The 24,629-nt window shown below is 39.3% G+C and overlaps 1 protein-coding gene across 5 annotated transcripts in view; it reads right to left on the reverse strand.

Moving 5' to 3' along the window:
* FNBP1L (formin binding protein 1 like) overlaps positions 1-23,704 on the reverse strand; it is a 122,769-nt gene extending 99,065 nt beyond the window's left edge. For 2 of the 5 annotated variants that reach the window (XM_058716527.1, XM_058716523.1), the window contains exon 1: positions 23,452-23,704. Coding sequence is in view for 4 of the 5 variants with exons in the window: in XM_058716523.1 (XP_058572506.1) it covers positions 23,452-23,475 (24 nt within the window). In the remaining variant the exon portion in view is untranslated. The remainder of the gene's footprint in view (positions 1-23,451) is intronic. The other 3 variants (XM_058716525.1, XM_058716524.1, XM_058716526.1) reach the window with 2 other exon arrangements.
* Positions 23,705-24,629: the final 925 nt, after the last annotated feature.

Raw genomic sequence — 24,629 nt, forward strand, 5'->3', positions numbered from 1 at the left:
TGTCTATTACATCTTTTAACTTTCTAGGATAAAAAGGTTTTAATAACAAAATAAATTAATGTAGGACATAGTTAGTTATAGCAGGATTTTAAAATAGAAATATAGGGGCACCTACGTGGCTCAGTCAGTTGAATGCCTGAATCTTGATTTCAGTTTAGGTCATGATCCCACGGTCATAGGATCAAGGCCCATGTTGGGCTCCATGCTTAGGATACAGACTGCTTAAGATTCTCTCTCTCCCTCTGCCCTCTTGACCTGCTCATGCTCGCTCGCTCTAAGTAAATTAACTTATATTTATACTTAGAGTGTTTTTCTTTTGCTCTACATTCCCATATCTGAGAATAGCTTTATACTGCAATTTATTTTTGTTTTAAAGAGTATTTAAAGGTCTAATAAGAACTAGAAGAGGTGCAAGGCGCCTGGGTGGCTCAGTTGGTTGAGTCACCGACTTCGGCTCAGGTCACGATCTCACGGTTAGGGAGTTGAAGCCCCGCGTCTGGCACTGTGCTGACAGCTCAGAGCCTGGAGCCTGCTTCCAATTCCATGTTTCCCTCTCTCTCTGCCCCTCCCCCTTCATGCTCTCTCAAAAATAAATAAATGTTAGAAAAAATTAAAAAAAAAAAACAAACTAGAAGAGCTTTACAGCATCAAGTACACTGAGAAGTTTGTAGAATTAACATAAACAACCCATTATTTTGTAGATTAACATCTTTTTCTATCATGTATTTAATATAAAAATCTTGGTTGGTAGTAACAAATAAATCTAAATGAGTTTATAATGGCCTCATAGTTTTTATTCCAACAGACAATTCAGCAGTTGTTACTTACAAATATTGTGCAGTGAGACAGCATGTAGCCATGTTTATACAAGTGTTTCAGACTCATTGATTCTTCATTTATTGACCCAGATTAAACTCACCCTATGTAATAGTAAACTATCAACTTCTCTGCATCTTCTCCGTCATCTCTCTACACCAAGCTACAATTACCTTTCCTGGTATACTGCAGTAACCTCTTATCTGGTCTCTCCATATCCTTTCTAGTCACCTTCTAATCTGTTTTTCACATTGAGCCCATGATCTTTTCAAAATGCAAAAGTAATGTCAGGCAATACTGTACAACTGTTAAGAGCACTGATTCCACAGCCAGGCTGCCTGGGTTCAAATTCAGAATCTGTCATTTATGGGGCACCTGGGTGGCTCAGTCGGTTAAGCATCTGACTTCGGCTCAGGTCATGATTTCACGTTTCGTGGGTTTGAGTCCCACATCCGGCTCTGTGCTGACAGCTAAGAGCCTGAAGCCTGCGCTTCAGGATTCCGTGTCTCCCTCTCTTTGCCTCTCCGCTGCTTGTGTTCTCACTCTCTCACTCAAAAATAAACATTTTTTAAAAATCTGCGATTTATTAGATGTGTCACCCTGGACAAGCCACTTAACTTCTCTGCCTTAGTTTCCTCATCTGTAAAAAAAAAAAAAAAAAAAAAAAAAAAAGATGTCAATATATGTACCTTAAATTGTAAGAAGTACATGAACAAAGTAAATGCTCTGTGAATGGCAGTCTACCTCATCAACCTCAACCAATACATCTGTATCTGTATTGTTCCAACCACACTGGCAGGTTTTTATCCCATTTGAGAAAGGGCTACACACCCCGTTTAAGGGGCTTTGCACCTGCTACACCCTCTGTCTCAATTCACCCTCCTGCCCTTTGGCACACTCCTGTTGCTAACTAGCTCCTAGTTACATATTTTTTTCAGATCTTTGTCAACATCTTTTCTATAGGGAAACCTTCCTTGAATTAAGTAGGTTAGATTTTTATATCAATATTATCTTAAAGAATTTTGTTACTCTTTGTGTGGCTGGTAAGTGCATTCTCTTCTACCAAGCCTGGTTTTGCTCACATTATATCCGTAGTGCTTAGCTCAACACTCAATCATTTGTTGAAATGAATAAATAAAACTGCCAGTTGTTCCAGATGTTGTGTTGAGCGCTTTATATAGCATCTCATTTAATCTCACCTGATGTTAAGTATCAATACTCCTATTTTACAAAAGTGAAAAGGCTCAGGGTTTAAGACCCAATAAATCGCTAGATGGGAGACACAAAAATTAAAAGTAAATCCTGCACTTAGAACTTATAGCCTTTTGGGGCACCTGGGTGGCTCAGTTGGTTAAGCATCTGACTTCGGCTCAGGTCATGATGTCACGGTTCATGAATTCGAGCCATGCATGGGGCTCTGTGCTGACAGCTCAGAGCCTGGAGCCTGCTTTGGATTCTGTGTCTCCTTCTATCTGCCCCTCCCCCACTCATGCTCTGTCTCTCAAAAATAAACATTAAAAATATTTTTTAAAAAAAAGAACTTCTAGTCTACTAAGAGCTTAATAAATCCCTTACATAAACAAAAACAAATTTCATACTATTTGGGCACTAGTATTTAGATGTTGGTGTTTGATCTGATATGTCCTGTGATATTTTAATGCACTAATAAAATACTATTAAAATTAAAGAAATTAGAGGTATAAACATTGCAAAAAGAGAAGGCAGAGTGTTACTACCTGCAGATCTGGTATCTACAATACTTACAAAACTCAAGAAAATGAAAATAATACTACAAAAAATAGAATTCACTGGGTAGCAAGGAACAGATTAACATGGAGAAGTCACTTTAATATATACAACTACCAGTCAGAATTTCTGATTTAGCAATTATATTTCACAACTCTGTAAAGTTAACAGCAAGCTATATTCCTTTGTTTCCTTTTACTAAACAGAATTACAGGTATTCTTAGGCACCACATTTCTTATGTATAGCAGGTTTTATACTTTAGAAACGATACTGATGGACTTTTATGCCTCCTCCTTATTTATCTAGTATTTGTAACATATGTAAAATATTTCTTCAAATGCAATGATGGCTCAGAGTGTCTCTTTAATACACAAAATACTGTCTTTTAAATAATGAAATTTTTTCCAGAATGAGAATCTCAAATCTTTAGGGTTTCCAAAAGTAATGTTTTACTTCTTTCATTTCAAACTGTAACTCTATATAATTCCCTACATCTTACAGTTTTTTGCTTTTATGTTTATCATGATTCTAGATACCAAGAAATATTTAAGATAGGGAGAGGTCATTTCAGATTCTGTTCACTTGAGAAAACACAAAATGGCCTTTGACTCTAGTCCTCCATGGAAACTGCCGAACTTTAGAATGCAGTTACTATCCCTAGGGCTCAGAGGAGACACAGTGCTACAGTTGTCACTAATTCTTTATTTCTCCAGTCTCCTTGATAACTATTTTCTACTGAGGAATTGGAAGTTCAGAGAATGACATCAAAGAAATGAAGCTAGACATGGGAATTAGAAGCTGTGGAGAGAGGCAGAAGAAGCTAGATATAGAGTACATAAGGTAGCGGCACCTGGGTGGCTCAGTCAGGTAAGCATCTGACTCTTAATTTCTGCTCAGATCATGATCTTGTCCTGAGAAACTGAGCCCAGTGTCAGGCTCTGCACTGACACAGCAAGCCACTTGGGAATCTTTCTCACCCTCTCTCTGCCCCTCCCCCATGCACACATGTTCTCTCTCTCTCTCAAAATAAACATTAAAATATATAGAGAAGGAGAAAGCATACAAGGTAGCTTGGAAAAAAATTCCCAATATCTACCTACTACCTTAGAACAAGGTCCAAAATCTTTAAGAATGATCTACAAGATGGGGCACCTGGGTGGCTCAGTTGGTTAAGCGTCCGACTTCTGCTCAGGTCATGATCTCATGGTCTGTGGGTTCGGGCCCAGCGCTGGGCTCTGTGCTGACAGCTCAGAGCCTGGTGCCTGCCTCGGATTCTGTGTCTCCCTCTCTCTGTTCCTCCCTCACTCACGCTCTGTCTCTCTCAAAAATGAATAAATGTTTAAAAAAAAAAAAAAAAAAGAATGATCTACAAGACTCTACCAATCACCTTTCTAGCTTCATCTCACACCACCCTCCCCCTCAACCTGTAAGCCTCAGGCATAGTGGCCTCTCAGTAACTTTAATAAATGACTGACGGAATCACCAAGATAAGATTTTTTAAAAACATTCCCCAACACCACCCCATACCTAGTACATCAGAAGCTCTAGAGGAGACCAGAAATCTGTTTTAAATTTTAATGTGTATTTATTTTTGAGATAGACATGGACAGAGCACGAGCAGGAGAGGGGTAGAGAAAGCAGGAGACATTGAATCCCAAGCAGGCACCAGGCTCCGAGGCAGGACTTGAACTCAGGAACAGTGAGATCATGACCCGAGCTGATATTGGATGTTTAATCAACTGAGCCACCCAGGGACCCCGATCTCGTTTTGTTTTCAAAGAAACAGGATGTGTAAGAACCTCCCACAGAGAACCCTTCTCAGACCCTTCAGACTAGGTACATCTATGATGTATTGCATTTCCACAGCACCTTGTATTTAGCACCCATCACTTATAATCACACTTATAATAATTTGCTGAATATATATCTTCCCAGCAGGATGAGCTCCTTTAGAACAAAGACCATGACTGTGCTGTCTCCCCTCCCAGAATCACTGTCTACCTTTAATACTTCTCTGGACCCAGTAGACTACATCAGTGAGTGGGCTCCCTTGCTCTTTAACTTGGGCTTAACTTGTGTTCAGTCAATGGAAGGCACAAAAAAGATGAAAGTGAGGCCAAGGTTTTTATTCCTGCAGCTCTCTCCCTACCAATTAACAGTAAACCTCCTTTGTTCCTGTGCTAAAGGTCAGATGCTATCAGGCAGCCCTATCTTAAAGCTCCTGATTAGGGGTCTGGTTAACTATTCCCTCTCCTTGCCCATTAAGACCAACCTAAGTAATAAAAAGCTCCCAACTGTTACTAGCTCCAGGGTACTTCACCATCCACCTTGGTTCAGTTGACCATATGCCCACATCTTTATGAACAATATCTTTATTAAACTCTACTCATTTAACTTTTGTGCTATTTCCTACCAGGGCCCTAACTAATCTAATGTCCATTCAAAGACATGCTAAATTGAGGATAAAACATTCTAATCAGTGTGGCAATCTCTACAAGGCAGTGTTAGACACAGTGCTTCCTATAAAGTTATCCACAAATGTTTGTTGATTATATGAATAACCCTAAGAAAGCATTCAGAAATGGTTAGGTAAATTAGATCCATTAGAGGCACTTAAAAAAATAATAATAAAGGTTTTGGAGTCACACAAAACTGGGTTCAAGTTTAGCTTTGGTGACAAAGGTTAATCTTTCTCATTAGTTTCATCTTCCATAGAATGCGAATACCACCACTTAATTAGTTAAACTAAGTTGTGGTACTGAAAAGACCAAAATAGTTCGCATGAAAATAAACAACCATTTACCACTGTGCCTGGCACACACATTCCAAATCCGAAGTTCCTCCCTTCCCCAAAGTCAACTCTTTCAAAAAGACATTTAGCCAAAATTATATAAAATGGCTCAAAATCACTTGTTAATTTAAACACTTTCCTTTAAAATGACTTATAAAGGTAACACAGCAAAATAATTTTTAAAAAGATGAGAAAATGGGGCCGTCTGGGCGGCTCAGTCGGTTAAGTGGCTGACTCATTTTCAGCTCAGGTCATGATCTCATGGGTTCATGAGTTCAAGCCCCACATCAGGTTCTGCTCTGACAGTGCGGAGCCTGCTTGGGATTCTCTCTCTCTCCCTCTTTCTCTCTGTTCCTCCCCTGCTTGTTATCTCTCAAAATAAATAAATAAACTTAAAAAAAAAAAGATGACAAAAATGATCAAGGAGACATTTAAAATGATACTAAGACAGTTTGTAAACAAAATGCAGACAAAAAAAAAATCCATACATTTGTTATCAGTGAACCAGAAATCTGACTGTAAGTTTTCTAGCAGCAAATTCAAAATGAGAAAAGTCACAGGAAACTTTTTTTTCAATATATGAAATTTATTGTCAAATTGGTTTCCATACAACACCCAGTGCTCATCCCAAAAGGTGCCCTCCTCTATGGAAACACTTTCTATAGAATAAAAAGCCTAAGAGAAATTTCTTCCACAAGTCTCATAAAGAACACACAGTAATGCAGTGGGCAATATTCTAAACAAAGTCCTTATGATAAACTGGCGAACTGGTACGACCTTAAAAAAATAATCTCTTTACACATACACTGATGACTGGCTTCTCAACAAAAGTAATAAAAGTAGTGTAATATTCATGGTAAAAACTGAAGTCTCTGAATGTAGAAAGAGACCTGAATTCATATCCTAGTTCTGACACTTACTGTGATGTAGTTTTGAATAACACACTTAACCTCTCTGACCCCAAGAAGATACACTGCCTCAACATAGTAACCATTCAATAATCAATTATTCCTAGTATTCCTAAAAGCAATTCAATGGGAGTGAAAAGGAAGTTATGATACAGTTCAAATACAAAAAGTTCTCTAAATGCCCTGGTTTAATATAAGTTGATTTTAGAGCTTGTAAAGCAATGTTCTCAAACCTTGGTATTATCAGAATCATCCAGATGTTTCTAAAATACAAACTCCTGGGCCTCATTCCTACAGATTCTGATTAAGGAGGTCAGAATAGGGCTTGGGAGGTTTGTTTTGTTGTTACTGCCTTTAAATTCCCAAGATGATTCTAATGATCACCCAGTTTAAAGGTCTGCTAATTAACAGCAATGTTTCTCAGCCAGGGTTAAGACCCACAATCACCAGCAAAGTTTTATAAAACTCCAGATGGCTGACCACTCAACACCACCACAACTTAATGAATCAGAATCTCCAGGCCAAACTGACCAAATAATCAACAGCTGAGTGAAATAAGAGAGAAGCTGCTGTTGTTCAAGTAAAGGGTATAAAAGCCACAAAATAAATCAATAACCTCTGGACTAACAGGAGTTGAATGTAGAAATGGATCAACATTTTACCTAACCAAGAAAATTAAAGATACAGAAAAAGGGGGAGGGGGCTAGATTCTTGACCTAGATAATATAGTAAAACTACGAAAAGGAAAACAAAAATGTGACTTCAGTTAACTTTCTGTCTACAATGAGTAAATACCACTGCAGCATTTGTAATCTTGCATCACTACAAAATATTGCCATTATTATTCTTAGAACAGATCTGAAGAACAGCCAAAATTATCTTAGTTCCAGGCATTAACTAAATTCTGCAATAAAATTCGAACTTCAAAAGGTCACATATGAATTATACAGAAGTTTTCATTATTTTTAAGTACCTCTGGGACCTCATCTTCCCTGGTCTTTCATAGCTGAAATTACGGAGATGTAACAACAAAGTTTCTACCTGACAATGACAAGGACTGCCATCATGGTTAGAGCTAAGGGAAGCAAGCTAAGTGGAGTGCCAGTTAGGGGGAAAGTTTCTTAAACAATAGACAAGTAAAAGAAAGCACAGCTAACAGTTGCACTTGGATTTTAAGTTTCTCAATCTAAATGCCAAATCAAATACTTCTTAGTCTGAAAGAGTGGCTGACAAGTTCAACAAGAAATACCAAATATAAATACAGTATCTTCTTAGCATTGCAATTAAATTTCTTTTCTTCTCAATACTGGTTTTTATTTGCATTTTACTAATACATACTATCACAGCTAATTAACGTGAACATTAATATTTTAGTTTTTTTTTTTACTATTTATTTTTGGGAGAGAGTTGTGAGAGAGCAATCGTGCTCAAGTCGGGGAGGGGCAGAGACAGAGGGAGACAGAGGATCCAAAGTGGGCTCAGTGCTGACAGCAGAGAACGCTATGTGGGGCTCAAAATCAGAAACTGTGAGATGGTGACCTGAGCCAAGGTCAGGTGCCTAACTGACTGAGCCACCCAGGCACCCTGGTGGCTCAGTTGGTTAGGCACCTGACCTTGGCTCAGGTCACCATCTCACAATTGGTGAGTTCAAGCCCCACATAGGGTTCCACACTGACACTGCTGAACCTGCTCCTGATTCTCTCTCTCCCCCTCCCCCATGCATGCTTCTCTCTCAAAAAAATAAACAAACTTAAAAAACACATAAAAATAAATAAAAGTTAACTGAGGCTAAAAGACATTTCTCCAAAGAAGATATATAAATGCACATGAAAAGATGCTCAACACTATTTGTCACAAGGTAAATGCAAATCAAAACCACAATGAGATATCACTTTATAACCACTACGATGGCTGTAATTGTCCATTAAGCATCCGACTCTTGATTTCAGCTCATGATTCCATGGTTCATTGGATCAAGCCCCAAGTGGGGCTCCACGCTAACAGCACAACTCTGCTTGGGATTCTCTGTCTCAAAATAATAAATACATGTTAAAAAAAAAAAAAAAAAAGTCAGATGATACCAAGTTTTGGCAAGGATGTGAAGAAATCAGAGCCCTCCTATATTGCTAGTGCAAATGCAAAACATTTTGGGAGTTCTTCAAACAGTTAAACACAGAGATACCATATGACCCAGCAATTCCACTAAGTATATGCCCAAGAGAAATAAAAACATACATCCACACAGTTATCCACAGATGTTCATTGCAGCATTATTCACAACAGCCAAAAGCAGAAACAACCCAAATGTCCATAAACTGATGAACAGGTTAATAAAATGTAGTATATGCATACAGGGGAATATTATTTAGAAATGAAAAAAGTGAATTTTACTGATATATGCTGTAACACAGATAAGTCTTGGAAACATTATGTTTATTGAAAAGTTCCAGTTACAGGGGTGCCTGGGTAGCTTAGTCGGTTAAGTGTCCAATTCTGGATTTCTGCTCAGGTCATGATCTGACAGTGCAGAGCCTACTTGGGATTCTCCTTCCCTCCCTCTCTGCCCATTCCCTGCTTGTGCTCACACACACTCTCTCTCTCTCTCTCTCTCTCAAAATAAATAAATAAACCTTAAAAATAAATAAATACTATTACAAAAAAAAAGTAACTTCCAGTTACATATCACCACATATTGTAGGGTCCCATCTATGTGAAATGTCCAACAAGCAAATGCTTAGAAAAAGCAAGATTAGTGGTTTCCTAAAGCTAAGTTTGGGTGAGAGAGAAATAGTTACTTCTAATGGGTACTGGCTTTCCTTTAAGGGTAATGAAAAGTCAGAAGAAAAATCAGTAGTCAAGGGTTAGAAAAGGAGACAAGATGAATAGGTGGAGCACAAAGGATTTTTTAGACAGTGAAGCTACTCTGTATATTTGAAGGGTGGCTATGTCATTATACATTTGCCTAAATCCATAGAATGTACAGTGTCAAGAGTGATCTCTAATGTAAACTATGAATTTGGGTAATAATGATCTGTCAGTGTGGGTCCATCAACTGTAGCAAATTTGCCACTCTGGTGGAAGATGCTAATAAGGTCGCTACGCATACCTGGGGGCAGGAGACATACAGGAAATCTCTACCTTGTGCTCAATTTGGCTGTGAATCTAAAACTGCTATTTAAAAAGAAAAAAAAATCTGTAAAAAAATCAGTAGTTGGACAGGGGAAGATCAACAGAACACAGGGGTTTGTTGTTTTCTGGGTTTTTTTGTGTTTTTGTTTTTTTTTTTTTTTGGTGGAGGGGAGTAAAAACATACATAAGACAGTATTTACCATCTTAATCATTTTTAAGTGTACAATTCAGTGTTTTTAATTCCATTCATATTGTTGTACAACCACAACCACCATCTACCAGAACCCTTCTCATCTTCTAAACTAAAACTACACCCATTAAACAATAACTATTCATTCCCTCCTCCCCTCTGCCCTGAGCAATCATTCCATGTTCTGTCTCTATGGCTATTCTAGGTACCTCATGCACTGCAATTACACAGTATTTGTGCTTTTGTGGCTTAGTTCATTTAATATAATGTCCTCATGGTTCATCCATTTTTGTAGCGTAGATGAGCATTTCCTTCTTTTTTAAGGCTTAATAACATTCCACTGTATCCACATACCATTTTGCTTATCCGTTTATCTGTTGATCAATACCTAAATTGCTTCTATCCTTCAGCTACTGTGAATAATGCTATCAACATAGACATATATATCTCGCAAGACCCTGCTTTCAGACCACCTGGCTGGCTCAGTCAATAAAGCATGTGACTTGTGATCTCAGGGTTGTGAGTTCTAGCCCCACTTTGGATGTAGAGCTTACTTTAAAAAAGGAAAACAAAACAAAACCTGCTTTCAATTATTTTGGTAAATACCCAGAAATGGAATTGCAGGATTATATGGTAATTCCATGATTAAGTTTTTGGAACCACCATACTGTTTTTCATAGTAGCTGCACTATTTTACATTCCCACCAACAGCACACAGAGTTCTAATTTCTTCACATCCTCACCAACACTTGTTTTTTTCTGTTGTTTTGATAGCAGCTATCCCAATGGGTGTGAGATAGGCCACAGGGGATTTTTAAGTGAAACTATTCTTTATGATCTTGGAATGGTGGATATACAACACTACACACTTGTCAAACCCTGTAGAACTCTACAGCACAAGAACAATCCTTAGTCTATACAATTTTTTTAAAAAATCATGAAGAAAATCAAAGGATCCCAAGAAAGAATACAGACTGAGATAAGACAACCTAACTGTAAAAAAAAAAAGAAAAAAAGAGAAAATCTAACTGTAGTATAAATGTATGAAACAAGCTCACTGAAGGGGATGGGGGAATAAATGGTGCTGACCTAACTTTGAAAATGCAAGAGTCTGTAGAACTAGAGGGAAAAGGAACTGCACATAAGAACTCTACTCTAGCTGATAAAGTTGTTCCCCAGAGGGCTACAGATTAATAACTCTGATATTGCTACACTACATATATACTGAAAAGGAACAGCAGCCAAAGGGACTTGTCCCAGATAGGAATTTACAGGTAAGCAAGGAGAAGAGGCTAGAAGGATAATGTGCAAATGGATTCGAGTTGGAGACATTAAATATTTAATATAGACACAGGTGGTTACATATAGAAATATTTATAGATACAGTGCATGTACACAGCTTAGTATATACACATACATCTGTTTTATCAGCTGAGAGAAACTGAAAAAATAAAACTGCAGTAGTAAGCACATCTAGCACCTATATCTTGGTCTCTAACCCCATTCTCCAATGAAAGGAACCAGAGCTGTTTGGAGAAATGGCTGATTCTAGGACTGGGACAGAAAACAGGCAAGATGAGCCTGTACCATCCTATAGTACAAGGAAGTAAACAAGTTCTTTTTAAAAAAATCCTTACTAATGGAGATATGTACAGGGGCACAGCAGCCAACTAAAAGTGTTCTCAACGGCCAAAGCTGGAACAATCTGAGCAACAAAATAAATGAAGAAGTATTGGATTATATCCTTACTAATATAAACAAATAAGGGAGAAGAGATAAATCTCCTGTGCAGAATAATTCCAAATAAATTATGTAGATACTCCAACCCTAAAAAAAGGGAGCATAACTCCTTTCCCTTTAAGTGTAGGATGCATATAGTGACTTCCTTCCATAGAATACAGTATGGAAACAGAAGAAAAAATAACTTTACAGTGGAGAAATCCGATAAACACTACTTCAGCCAAGTGACCAAAATGAGTACCAACAATAAATCCTGATAATCTGTACCTCTGAAATGATGTGATGAAAATGGCACATGCTCATCCTTCCCAAAACCCACAACCTCAGTCTGATCACAATAAAAACATCAGGGATGTCTTAGTAGCTCAGTCAGTCAAGCATCCAACTTTGACTCAGGTCATGATCTCATGGTTCATGAGTTCCAGCCCAGCGTCGGGCTCTGTGCTGACAGCTCAGAGCCTGGAGCCTGCTTTGGATTCTTTGTCTCCCTCTCTCCCTGCCCCTCCCCCACTCGCACACAGTGTTTCTCTCTCTCGCTCTCTCTCTCTCTCTCTCTCTCTCTCAAAAATAAATAAAACATTAAAAAAAAATTTTTTTTAACCAAACAAATTCCAATAGAGGGGCATCCTACAATATACCTAATACTCCTCTAAATTCACAAGATCATCAAAAACAAGGAAAGTCTGAAAAAATGGCAGATAAGAAGTGTGTAAAGAGAGGGGCACCCGGGTAGTTCAGTCGGTTGAGCATCTCACTTTGGCTCAGTTCATGATCTCACAGTTCATGATTTCGAGCCCTGCATCAAGCACGCTGCTGTCAGTGCAGAGTCCACTTTGGATCCTCTGTCCCCACTCTCTCTCTGCCCCTGCCCCCCACTCTAAAATAAGCACTTACCAAAAAAAAAAAAAAAAAAAAAAAAAAGGTGCCTAAAGACACATGACAACTAAATGTAATGTGGACAGAAGACATTAGGTAAAAACTAAGGAAATCTGAATCAACTATGGATTTTAGTTAACAATAATGTATCAATTCTGGTTAATTTTAACAAATGTACCATACTAATATATCAATTTAAAGAAAGAAAAAAAAACTGCCAGTAACTCTAGGCTGATGGCCTCTTACTTCCTGGAGTCGATTTTATAGCCTGGTAGTATATCTAGGTGACTAAGAGACCTGCACCATTAAAGGAGATTTTTATTGTTTCCAACATCCACGAAAACTTTCTCCTCACAAAAAAAACTTCTGGACTTCTATTTCAGTACCTTTCTTCAGTCCCTGCAGTGCCTTCACTCAGTCTGAGGTTAGGTCAACTTCAACAAGCCCTCACCATCAATTCTAACCATTTATGCAAAACACCCATCTATTCTGGCAGGTGATGTCACCACGGCATAGTATAGCAAGCAAAAGGCAGCCCACGAACCCCAGGTAAGACACATAAGCCCCTCATCACCAAGCCTCTTAAAACTATGGTGGGCCATGCTGGACTCCTAAAGACCTTAACTCTAAAATATCTGCTTTGGGGCGCCTGGGTGGCTCAGTTGGTTAAGCATCCCACTCTTGATTTTGGCTCAGGTCATGATCTCATAGTTCATGAGATCAAGCCCCATGTTGGGCTCTGCTGCTTGGGGTTCTCTCTCTCTGCCCTTCCCTTGCTCACACACACTCTTTCAAAACAAACTTTAAAAAATATGTATCTGCTTCATCACTAATATCACTACCTTTTCTTAGCCCCTTTGCTATTATTCAAATATCCATAAATACATATTTGTACACACATGTGTTTTGCTTCTACAAAGTGATCATTAGTTCCTTCGAGACAGACACCATAAATTCTGTATTTTGGGGTACCTTAAAACTACTCCCCTTCTTCCTAATAGAACCCTAATTTTGTTCAGGTGGCAATTTGTCCAGCTTTGAACAGTGAAACCTAAGGGGAAGTTTGTTGTAGAAACTCTAGGAAAGCTTTTGCCTTCCTGAAAAAGAGGCAGATTTATCTGATGTTGTTCCTCTTTCTCTTACTTTCCTTTTTTTTTTTTTTTTTTTTTTTTTGGACTTACATACAGGTCTGATAGCTGGGGGTACAACTTGCAACTCTGAGAGAAAGTCCAAAGCATTTCCACAAATGCTGATCCTGAAAGTGCTGAGTTCATGAACCTATGCCAGTGATTGCCTATCTCCAAATATCTTCTTATACAAGACAAATATTTATTTCAGCACTTGTTTAAAAAAAAAAAAAAAAAATCAAGTTGCAGCACCCAGCACCATAAGCAACAATGATAACTGTGACTTCAAAAGAAAGACTTACAGTATACCTCCTGAGCTTTCACAATAGGATTGGAAAGGAGGCAGAAGCTCTGAACAATCCTAGGGGGAACTATTAAGCAAAAATCACTTACAGGGATCAAAAACTTTAAACAGCCTAAACCCTAACCTTACAGGTAGGGCATATCACAGCTCAGTATGCCCTAATATTGACAGACATCTTGCCAGGATCCTGGGATCACAAAATATTTAAGGAAAGTCTTGAACATAAAAAACAGGAATGAAAACTAGCAAAAATGGAGAAAAAAAGCAACTTGGAGGCTACAAACATTATGCAAGATAAGAAAACTAAACACAATAAAACAAACAAAAAAAACCTATTTTTGGTATACAAAAAGAATTAACAGAAGATATTAATCCAAAACCTAAGTAGAGGATGCTATGAAGAAAGTATATTCAGAAAACAAACAAAGGTGCTGGGTGGCTCAGTTGGTTAAGCATCCAACTCTTGATTACAGCTCAGGTCATGATTTCACAGTTCGTGAGTTCAAGCCCCACTGAGTGAGCCTGCTTGGGATTCTCTCTCTCCCCCTCTCTGCCCCTCCCCTGCTCATGCTGGAAGGAAGGGAGGGAGTAAGGAAGAAAACAGCTCTTGGAAATTAAAAACACAATAGCAAAATAATTAAAAATTCTGGGGCACCTGGGTGGTTCAGTCAGTTAAGCATCCAACTCTTGATTTCAAGTCAGGTCATTCTCACAATCATGAGATCAGGTTCTGTGCTGATGACACGGAGGCTGCTTTGGATTATCTCCCTCACTCTCTCTCTGTTCCCCCTCTCCCCCATCTATCTCCCTCTCTCTCTCTCAAAATAAATACATAAACACCTTTTAAAAATTAAAAACTCATTGTAACAACTTTCAGTTTCTAGTAGTAGCAGGCTAGGTTTTTCGGATCAACTTTCACTATTCCACTGGATAAAAACTTTAAAATATGGATAAAATATATTTCAAAAATATAAAGCATCAAAGACAAGACAAGTGAAAAATTCAAACCAAAAAGGAAAAATAAAAGCATATAAGCTACTTTTACCCTGAGGATGTTTGTTAATCCTAAAAATCAGGATCTTTGTTTTGATAACATAGCACAAAATGTGGGGACAGAAATCAAAATCCGACACCTACACAAGGGAATTTCAAGCTCTGAATTTGGTTTAAGGTGGTCTCAGACTAGGAGTGACTCCAGGCACATAGAAGAAGAAAATACAAACCCTATACATAACATGGAATACCACAAACTAACCATAAAAGAATGATTCTCACATACAACATGTTAAATGAAAGAAGTCAGAAAAAAAAAGACTATATATTATTCATGCAAAGTTTTAAAAAATCTACAAAAGTAATCAATGGCAATACAAGTCACAATTGTGGTTACTTTGGGGTGGATATTTACTGGGAACAGCATGAAGGAAACTTCTCTATCTTGATCTTAGTGAGAATTACAGGAGTATGCTCATTTTTCTTTTAATCTTAATGTTCAACACATAAGATTTGTACATTTTAATGGCTAAATGCTATATCTTAATAAAACTTTAAAAAATGAAGGTGAAATAAGGGCATTTTCAGATTCAAAAAGTTAACAAATGTTAGTTATATTCTGCCTTGGCAAACAGTACAAGATGTTCATTTAGTTCATGGTCTAAGTCTAGAAGATTGATTCAAAAGTTAAAGTTTGTGTCGGGGCACCTGGGTGGCTCAGTCGGTTAAGCATCCAACTTCGGCTTAGGTCATGATCTCATTGCTTCTGAGTTCAACCCCTGTGTCAGGCTCTGTGCTGGCAGCTCAGAGCCTGGAGCCTGCTTCAGATTCTGTCTCCATCTCTCTGCCCCTCCCCTGCTGGCGCTCTCTCTAATATAAAATAACATAAAATAAACCAAAAAGTTTTTTAAAAAGTTACGTTTATTCAAAAGCTATTTACTTACCATAGCTATTTCAATAATTTTGATTTTTATAATTTGCGATGGAAAAAGAATCTCAACTAAACACCACTAATATGTCACAAATCTCTCAGAATCAACTTAACATTTTTATTCACTAAAATGTAATCTTTTATGCTTTCCCAATTAAGTTTCAGAAAATTTACATTTACATTATTCTTACATGACCACCGAAGAGAATGTTCACTGTTGTCATTTCTAAAATCCAAAGGATCATAAAATATACCACAAAAATAATCATTTGGGGGTGCCTGAGTGGCTCAGTGGGTTGGGTAAGCATCTGACCCTTGATTTTGGCTCAGATCATGATCTCACAGTTCCTAAGATCAAGCCATGCATTGGGCTTACGCTGTCAGAATCCCCAGCCTGGGATTCTCTCTCTCCACCCCTCTTCCTGCTCACATGTACTCTCTCTCTCTCTAAAATAAATAAATAAACTTATAAGAAAATAATCATCTGTACTCAAACAATCAAGGAAATGAGAACTCCAGGCCTAAAAGAGAAAAATTTCATATGAAAGGCACAATTAAATATATTTCAAGATTATAAAAAGGATCCCTAAAAGGGTGCCTGGATAGCTCAGTTGGTACAGCACTGATGCAAGATCATTGAGTTCAAGCCTCACGATGTGGAGCCTACTTAAAAAACCAACAAAGGATCGCTAAAGTTAAATGATATAAGAAATATACATGCTGGGGAAAAAAGCCAAAATACCCTTAGTATTCAACACATTAACTGATAACAGAATTACAGCAATTCATTGATTTCCTTGTTCAACAAATAGTTCCATGCCTATTTTATGCCTATTCTTTTTCTACAAAATAGGTATACAGCAGGGATACAGCAGGAACAAAAGAGACGACTCTCACTCTACAAACAACAAAAAAATGGTATGACTGGAAAATGTGACTAAACATTTATATTTCTTCTAACTATGACAAATATATAATACTAATATTTTACTTATTTCATGAGGTATTGTGAAAGTCTGAGGATTAGTCCTCTACCAAGAACTTAAGGAAAAATTGTTCCTAAGTCCCAAATATTAATAAATAATTTGGATTCAATAGTGACATTTTACAAAAACTTTTATCTTATTCTAAATTTGTTTCTCTTGGACTCTGTACAAATTCTAAATGCTGAATCCCACATTACAAAAAGCAGTCAGAGAGCATCTTACAACACCTTACAGCATCTATCTACACTTTGAAAGAGGTGGTTTTAAGGAAGTAGTGAATGAAAACCCTGTAAAAGTAATCACAGAATACAACTTAATATAGGAAAAAAGGAAAATGCTGAGAAGCGCAGGTGACAATATTAGAATTAACTGTATCAAAAGATTATTTTTATTTTTTTTTCAAAAGATTATTTTTAAACACAATTTGCAATTTTAAGGCATCATTTACCATCAATTAAAGGTGGTATCTCAAAATATTCTAAAATATGTTTGATATTTAAGAAACTTAGTGTATAAATCAAGCACACTGGGAGGATGATCAAAACTCAATCTCAGAGAAAGCACTGGAACAAACTGATATAGAAGTAAAAATATTAATTCATATATCTAGGGTAATGGAAAAACAGTGTAAACAAAATACAGAAACAACATATATTTTAAAAATACAACTGATATCAGAACCAATAACACACTGTTAAAAGAACACCCTTCAAATATTCTTGAAGAGGTGATAAAAATCAATAAACTTTCATCTTCTAAAACCCAGAGGGATTCCTCCTCCTGCCACCAAAGGCTTCGGAAGGAAGAAATAATCCCTTCTACTAACACAAACTAAAACTTCCTTCTGTGGATTTTTAAATAGTTAAAGGTTGAGTTAATTAATGCTAATAAATAACTTCTTTCTCACTCACTCCATGAATCTGAATCCAGCATTTAGACACACCTACCTCTCAGCCTGGTCCCAATCTACCCTGCATCACTACTTCCAGGCATCCTAGAATTCAAATTCAAGCCAAACCTAACCATTACATTCAGGTCAATCCAGCAAACACTTACTAAAGATCCTAGTAGTGTCAGGCTCTATGCCAGGCAGTGTGCTGATGATAGGGGAGAATACAGCAATGAATCAGACAATGATTAGGCAATGATCTCTGCCCTCTAGGAACTTCTCAGGAATCTCCATATGCAAAACCTTCCTTATTCCAAACCCCATGCCAAATCTTTTTTGGTATGTCTGATATACATAGCCTAAACTAATACATGGAACAGTTTTTGCTTCCTATGAAACAAAACTTAGTATATAATCTTTTCCCACTAGTTTTTAATACAGTGCAGGTATGACTATGTTCCCCAAAACAGTATTTTTCTGTTTTGCTATTGAGCTAAAAATGTTTAAAGACTGAAGACTAATAAATAAAATAGCACTTGTAGGTGCCCTAATTATAAACGATTCATTACTATTCTCTTGTCCTATTTTCTGCCTGCAAACAGGAGCCGATACATAGGAAAAAGTAGGTAAAATAGGTTTTTAAGGGTTCAGCCAAACCCACATTTATAGATTGGGGGAAGGAGAAAGAGAGTGAGTGTTCCAGAATAAAGGCAGGGAAGGGGAGTGGAACTGAGTGATTTAAGTAGCAAATGCAGAGGAGAGAGATTGGTTAGAGGCAGTTCTCCAGCTTCCACCTTATTAGGACAGATGGTGGCATAAATAGGTGACTTGATTAACTCTCAGCCTCCTTAACTAAGAACAACAGTTGTAAGACAATGGTGAACACAACAAATTCTACCAACAAGAGGGAATACAATGTAATAATATTTATGGGTGCCTGGGTAGCTCAGTTGGTTAAGCATCCCTCTTGATTTCAGCTCAGGTCATGACCCAAGGGTTATGGGATCAAGCCCTGCACTGGACTCTGCACTAAGGGTGGAGCCTACTTGGGATTCTCTCTCCTCTCTCTCCCTCTGCCAGTTTCTCAATCGTGCTCTCTTTAAAAAAAAAAAAAAAATTTAAATATTTATACCATGACTATTTTCCCAAAGGTTTGAATGTACAAGAAATAAGTATAACATAAGTAGTAATCCATAAGAAAGAGATTATCCAGAATGTGTACTCTGGAGAAAAGGAGGTTTAAGAGGAACTGATCAACAGAAGACATTCTGGACAGTGATACCAACATAGAGGAGTATTTGAGTTAGGAAAGAGTATCACCTCAAAAATGGCTCTAAGTTTCCTCACAGCAGGGCCAATGTTATAAACTTTTCTAAATTTCACCATTCACAGTGCTTCCCTATAATAGACACTCAATAATTTTTTTTTAAACTAAATTCCTACAGTAATTTCATGGTCTTTAAAAAAAGCAACACCATTCACATTAATTAATAAATTATTTTCTTTGAGGGGGCCTGGGTGGCTCAGTTGGCTGAGTGTCTGACTTCAGCTCAGGTCATGATCTCACAGTTCATGGGTACAGGCCCCACATCGGACTCTGTGCTGAACACTCGCTCAGAGCCTGGAGCCTACTTCAGATTCTGTGTCTCCTTCTCTCTCTGCCCCTCCTCCACTCACACTCTGTCTTATTCTGTCTCTCAAAAATAAATAAGTAAATGTAAAAAAAAAAATTTTTTTAATAGTTTTCTTTGTCAATCTCCTCTACACAGGTGCACTGATTTTCTAAAAAATGTGAAGTAATCTTCAATATTACAAATACATTCTAAACATTATAGACTACAGTGGGACCAAACTGCTTTGTCCTAGACAAACCCATTACTGTGGCCTAAGATTTCATCAGCTATTTTTACACTCACATCATAAACCTATGAGTCAGGTAACGTCAGAAGAAATACCTTTAGGTCAGTTTTTCCCCAATATAAAAGTTTTTTACCCAAACACTAAAACTTAACTTCCTAATTTTGGATTCAATTTGTTTAGACATTCTTAAACTATTACCTAGACCATTTAAACCATCATCACCTACAAAGGCCTTCAGAACCATAAAGACTTCCTCCAGGATGCACTTTTTAATCAGTAATCAATACTCTGCACAACAGACTATTAATTCAATGAGGCAAAACATGCATGATCACCTATAGGCATTGTTTCGGTCAGTGAAAACAAAGAAAGATTAATCCAGTTCTATACTCCAGGACTCAAAGTCTAGTACACTTGCAGTGTAGGTATTAAAATAGAAATGCTATGTAAATACTATGTGGACAAAGATAAAGAAGCATTAAGGGTTAAGATTGGGAGTTATCCACTGAATCTATCATCCAATCCAAATTTTTCAATTTCTTCCAAAAAGAGCATGAGCTTTGTCAAAAGCATTTAGCTAATAATTTAATGAAAATAACAATGGTTTTTAAATTATACACTCTTGGGGTGCCTGGGTGGCTCAGTTGGTTGGGTGTCTGACTGTGGCTCAGGTCATGATCTCACAGCTGGTGAGTTCCATCCCCTCGTCAGGCTCTGTGCTGACAGCTCAGAGCCTAAAGCCTGCTTCAGATCTTGTGTCCCCCTCTCTCTCTGCCCCTCCCCCACTCATGCGCTGTCTCTCTCTCTGTCAAAAAGAAACGTTAAAAAAATTTTTTTTAATTATACACTCTTAAAGCTAAGGGTCAAAAATCACACAGACCAAGGAAACTAAGGCACACACTCACAATCCATACACAGATTTTTTTCTGTTGAAATTTGCTCCTCAAAAAAAACAAGAGTATCTCCTAATAAATAAAATGTACTGACTAAACACAGGACTTGTCCAATCTCTAATTTTCTCAGTTTTAAAAAGGGCTAATAATTACAAAATCTGTGCTTTATGAAGTCACAAATTCATACTTGGATTCTTTTTGATCCAACCATTCTTCCTGTGATAAGAAAATCAACACAATAAACAACACTTAAGATGCCATCTTATAACTGGGCCACCTGGGTGGCTAAATTGGTTGAGTGTCCGACTCTTGATTTCAGCTCAGGTCATGTTCCCAGGGTCGTGGGATCAAGCCCCATGTCTGGCTCTGCACTGAGCATGGAGCCTACTTGGGATTCATTCTCCTCTCCTTTCATTCTCCTCTCCTCCCCTCCTCTCCTCTCTCCCCTCCCTCCCTCTGCCCTTCTCCCCTACTCACGCTCTCTCCAGCTCATTAAAATTAAAATTTTTTTTAAAAGATGCTATCTTATAATTATGTTGCACCCTGAAGAAATGAAGATACTGTCATCTCTTTGCTTCATATTACCAAGAACAGAGAACCCAAAACTAAGTCTCTAGCATAAATTCAATGCTTACTTAAAATGCTCATTTGGAACACGTGGAATCTCTTGAAGCACAGCTCAAATCTATTACCAGTTAATTCATATCCCCTCACAACCAAACAACAAAGTCTGACGTAACCCACTTAGCCTATCATTTTTAGTTGTCCCCTAGAGTCAGTGTTAAAATGGTTCTCTATTATTTTATCCTCAAATTTAGCATAAGACTTAAGCATTAAAATAGCAATGAAACTCCAATGAATAGAAGAAAAAAACTTAAGTTTGAGTGCATAACTGCATTCATCATTTTTTGGTAACAACATGCTCCCAATAATTAAACCTTTGGGATAGTAATGTAATCTTAAACATGAAATAATAGAACTGGTTTCTAAATTCAGAATTTCAAGAGAATTTCCCCAACCTCAAATTCCTCAATGACAAGAGCACAGTATAGGTGTTTGTTACAGTCCACTGGAAGCACAATATCCTTATTCAAAACAGAACAGTAAAAACAGGAAGTCCAGTCAAATTTTTCTAAGGTCTCTTCTGGGTGCTAACAATAGACCTCTACACCAACTTCTACTTTATCTAGAGTTTAAGCATCCAGATGATACTAGTTCATTCTATATCATTTGGTTTCTTATAAAGGTTTCCCTCAAATCCTAAAACCACTGAAAAGTTTAAAAGTGCATTAAATTTTAAGAGAAAACTTAAATTTTTTTCAAAATTTCCAAAAGGATACAAAATAATTTTTATAGTTAGAACAGAAATTCCCATCTCTTCTACAGTTTACCTTTCCAAACTGAGAAACTATTCAAAAGCTGAAAATAAATAATCAAAATACAGGAGATAGTGGGAGATTGCTAATCACTTTTGAATGCATTATATTCTTAAATTACAAATAAAAAAAAATTTTAATCGCATTTTAATCTTGACTAAAATATTTGGTTTCTCCTTAAAACTTTTTCTACAGTATGATAAAGTGCTTTTTTAAATCTAAGAGTTAAATCTAAATACTATTACTCTACTCTTCCAGTGTATACTTTAAAAAAAGTCTGTGTACATTTTGGTTTCCTCTGAAACGTGGATTATTTACGTAAAAATAAAAATATTTTCTAATTATAAATATAAATACAACTATACCCATCTACTTTAATTGATAATGCACTACAGTCAATTATAAAATGTACAAAATCAAAGGGAAAAGGCCAATAACGCCTGAGAATCTAACTAACGTGAAAGGTTAAATTTTACATAATTCATTTACTACATAATCCTTCCTAATGCTAGAACAGTCAATGCTATCTAAGAAATGAACGTCGGAGATATTTTCTTTTGGGTGGTGTGTTTACAGATTTGGGCAAACACTTGTCCTGAATGTAGCAGGAGATTCCTGGGCTGGCTAAGTGTTCCAACTAGATGAACTCTAAAGTCTCTTTCAGTTCTAAGATTCCCAGTCTGTGAAAAATAACCTAAGAAAGCATTTTGCCTTTCAATTAACCGATCTACCTTAATTCCCAGCCAAACTGCTCCTTTAAAGACAAAAAAGTTCTTCCCGCCCCTCTGCAGTGGTTTCACGAGATCCTCGTTAACAAAAGGCACGGAAAATGTGCACAGGTGGGATAAAAAGGGGAGTGGCTTGAAGCCAGGCAGCTCTCAGGACAGCGCCCCCACGCCCCAGGTCCCTCGGCTGCACCTGAGAAATCACTGCCCTCCACACCTCCACCCTTCCGAAGCTACGTCGCGAGCGAATTCTCCGCTCTATTACAGCCCACCCGCACCTTGGTCAGTCATTGGGCATTGTCTGCAGCCTTTAGCGCCCAAGAAAGACAAGGAGGAAAGAAAGAAAAGGGGGAGAACGAGTGAGAATAAAGAACAGCGGAAAGGGAAGTAAAGCAATCGGGAAGCCCTACGCTCCTTTAGGCAAAATTGGCTTCCCCATCGACCCATCAATTTAATTCAGATCCAAAAGCCACCCTCCCAACCCAAGGTAGCAGCCGGGGATGGCCCAGCCCAAGTCCCCGAAGCTACGCGCGGGTCCGGGGCACACAGACTGGGAGAGGGAAATGGGCTTGTGGGCTGGGCCTGGCTGGCCGGAGGCCGGGCTCGGAACAAAGCCGCCAGGCTCCCCCTACCTGGGGCGAGGGCGGTGGGCGGCGCCTCGAGCCTCCCCGCACAGTCCGGGCCCGGCGACGCCCTCGCCCCGGGGACCCTTGCCCTGGCTGGGGGCCGCAGCGGGCCCCCTCCCCGTCAGAGAACAGCGCCCTTTGGGACAATGGGCCCCCTCCCCCGCCTCCGGGCGAGGAGATACAAAGAGAGAAGAGCGCAGCCCGGCAAAGAGCCAGGCGTCGGAAAGTGAAGGCGGAGGAGAGACAGGGAAAGGGTGAGGATGGCGGCGGACGCGGGAGTCCACGGGCCGCTCCCTCAGCCGTCCAAGGCGCTGCCTTCAGCTCCGCCGCGGCGGCAGAAGCGGGAGAGCAGACCAGCAGCCCCTCAACCCTGGCGGAGAGGAACAGGGATCTGCACACAAAGGAGAGGGACCCCCGCCATCCGCTAGCGCCTGGGGCAGGAAAGCCCGAAGAGCTCTGGCCGCCGACGGTCAGCTGCGCCTGACCAGCCCGCGCCCCTCGCGCGCTGTGGCGTCCGCGCGGGGAGCCCCTCTATCGGACTCACCCACAGCTCCGTGCCCCAGCTCATGGCGGAACTTGAGGCGACTCCAGCAGTCTGGCTGCTCTGCTCTCCGTCCGTCTGTCGGCTCTGCCCTTAGTCTGTCCGACTTCCCACTGGCTGGCCGACGGGCTTGCGGCTCCACGGCTCTGCCTCCGAAGGTGCCGCGACTGCCGGGCTCCCCAGTGAGTGAGAAAGACTAGACAGGAGAAGCCGCCGCCGCCGACGCCGCGTCCCCGCCTCCCGGAGCCGGCAGGGAGGGGGCCCGGGCCGAGGGGAGGCGGGACGCGGAAAGGGGAGGGGGCGGGGCGCGATGCACCCTGGGATCGCGGCGGACCCGCGCTCGCCTGGCCTTTGCCGGTAGAGTACCCTAGCAGAAGGGTCTCCAACCTGCCTGGCTCACTCGCTAGGTTTCTTCCTACCTGCCGCCTGGGGCTCGGACAGTACCACCCCCGCCGCCACTCTCATCTCTGCCTCCAAGATGGAAAGGGAGAGAAGGGAAACACTCCCACCTCCCTTCTCTCCCCTGAGACCCCTTAGATGAGGCAACTCCAGTCGCCCTCCCTTCCTGCTTGTCGTTCCTCCACCTGGGAGAAATCCTAACATAGAAACCTTTTAAAAATCCTTGGGTTTACATAGTCGGAGATTTGTATTTTACTTATTTTTTTTAAGTCTTGATTGGTAAAGGTGATCTTGAGAATCATCGAAATGTGTAGAGGTTGAAAGTCAAATGTGAATGCAACGTGCCCCGATTCTGTTTTTAATAAAACATTTTAATTTTATAACTTCTGCCAGGAAATCATAAGAAGAGGCAGATCTTTCAGCATACATTTTCATGTCTTGCCATAACAAGAGATAACGACATGGACCAATATGAGCCGAGTTATCACCTGCAGGAAATGAGAACCGAGCTAGACCCAGCTGAGGAATGGGCTCCTTGTCCGTGGGGGTTGGACGGGAACCAGGCTCCTCCTTGGTAGTGCAAAGAGCCTATTGGAACTTCAGATACCTCTCACTCAGAATATGGGAATCTTAGAGGCAGGTCCACCATTTCCTCTTTCCTCTGGGGATTACTTCCCGGCCTTTGTGAACAATCATTAACTGCAGTCATCCAGATTGGTGGGTACCATTAGATATCAAATTCACTTAGCAACTGCTAACATATGCTTTAGTATTAATTGCTT

Source organism: Neofelis nebulosa, chromosome 2, assembly GCF_028018385.1.
Source record: "Neofelis nebulosa isolate mNeoNeb1 chromosome 2, mNeoNeb1.pri, whole genome shotgun sequence".
In the NCBI taxonomy this organism is placed as follows: domain Eukaryota; kingdom Metazoa; phylum Chordata; class Mammalia; order Carnivora; family Felidae; genus Neofelis; species Neofelis nebulosa.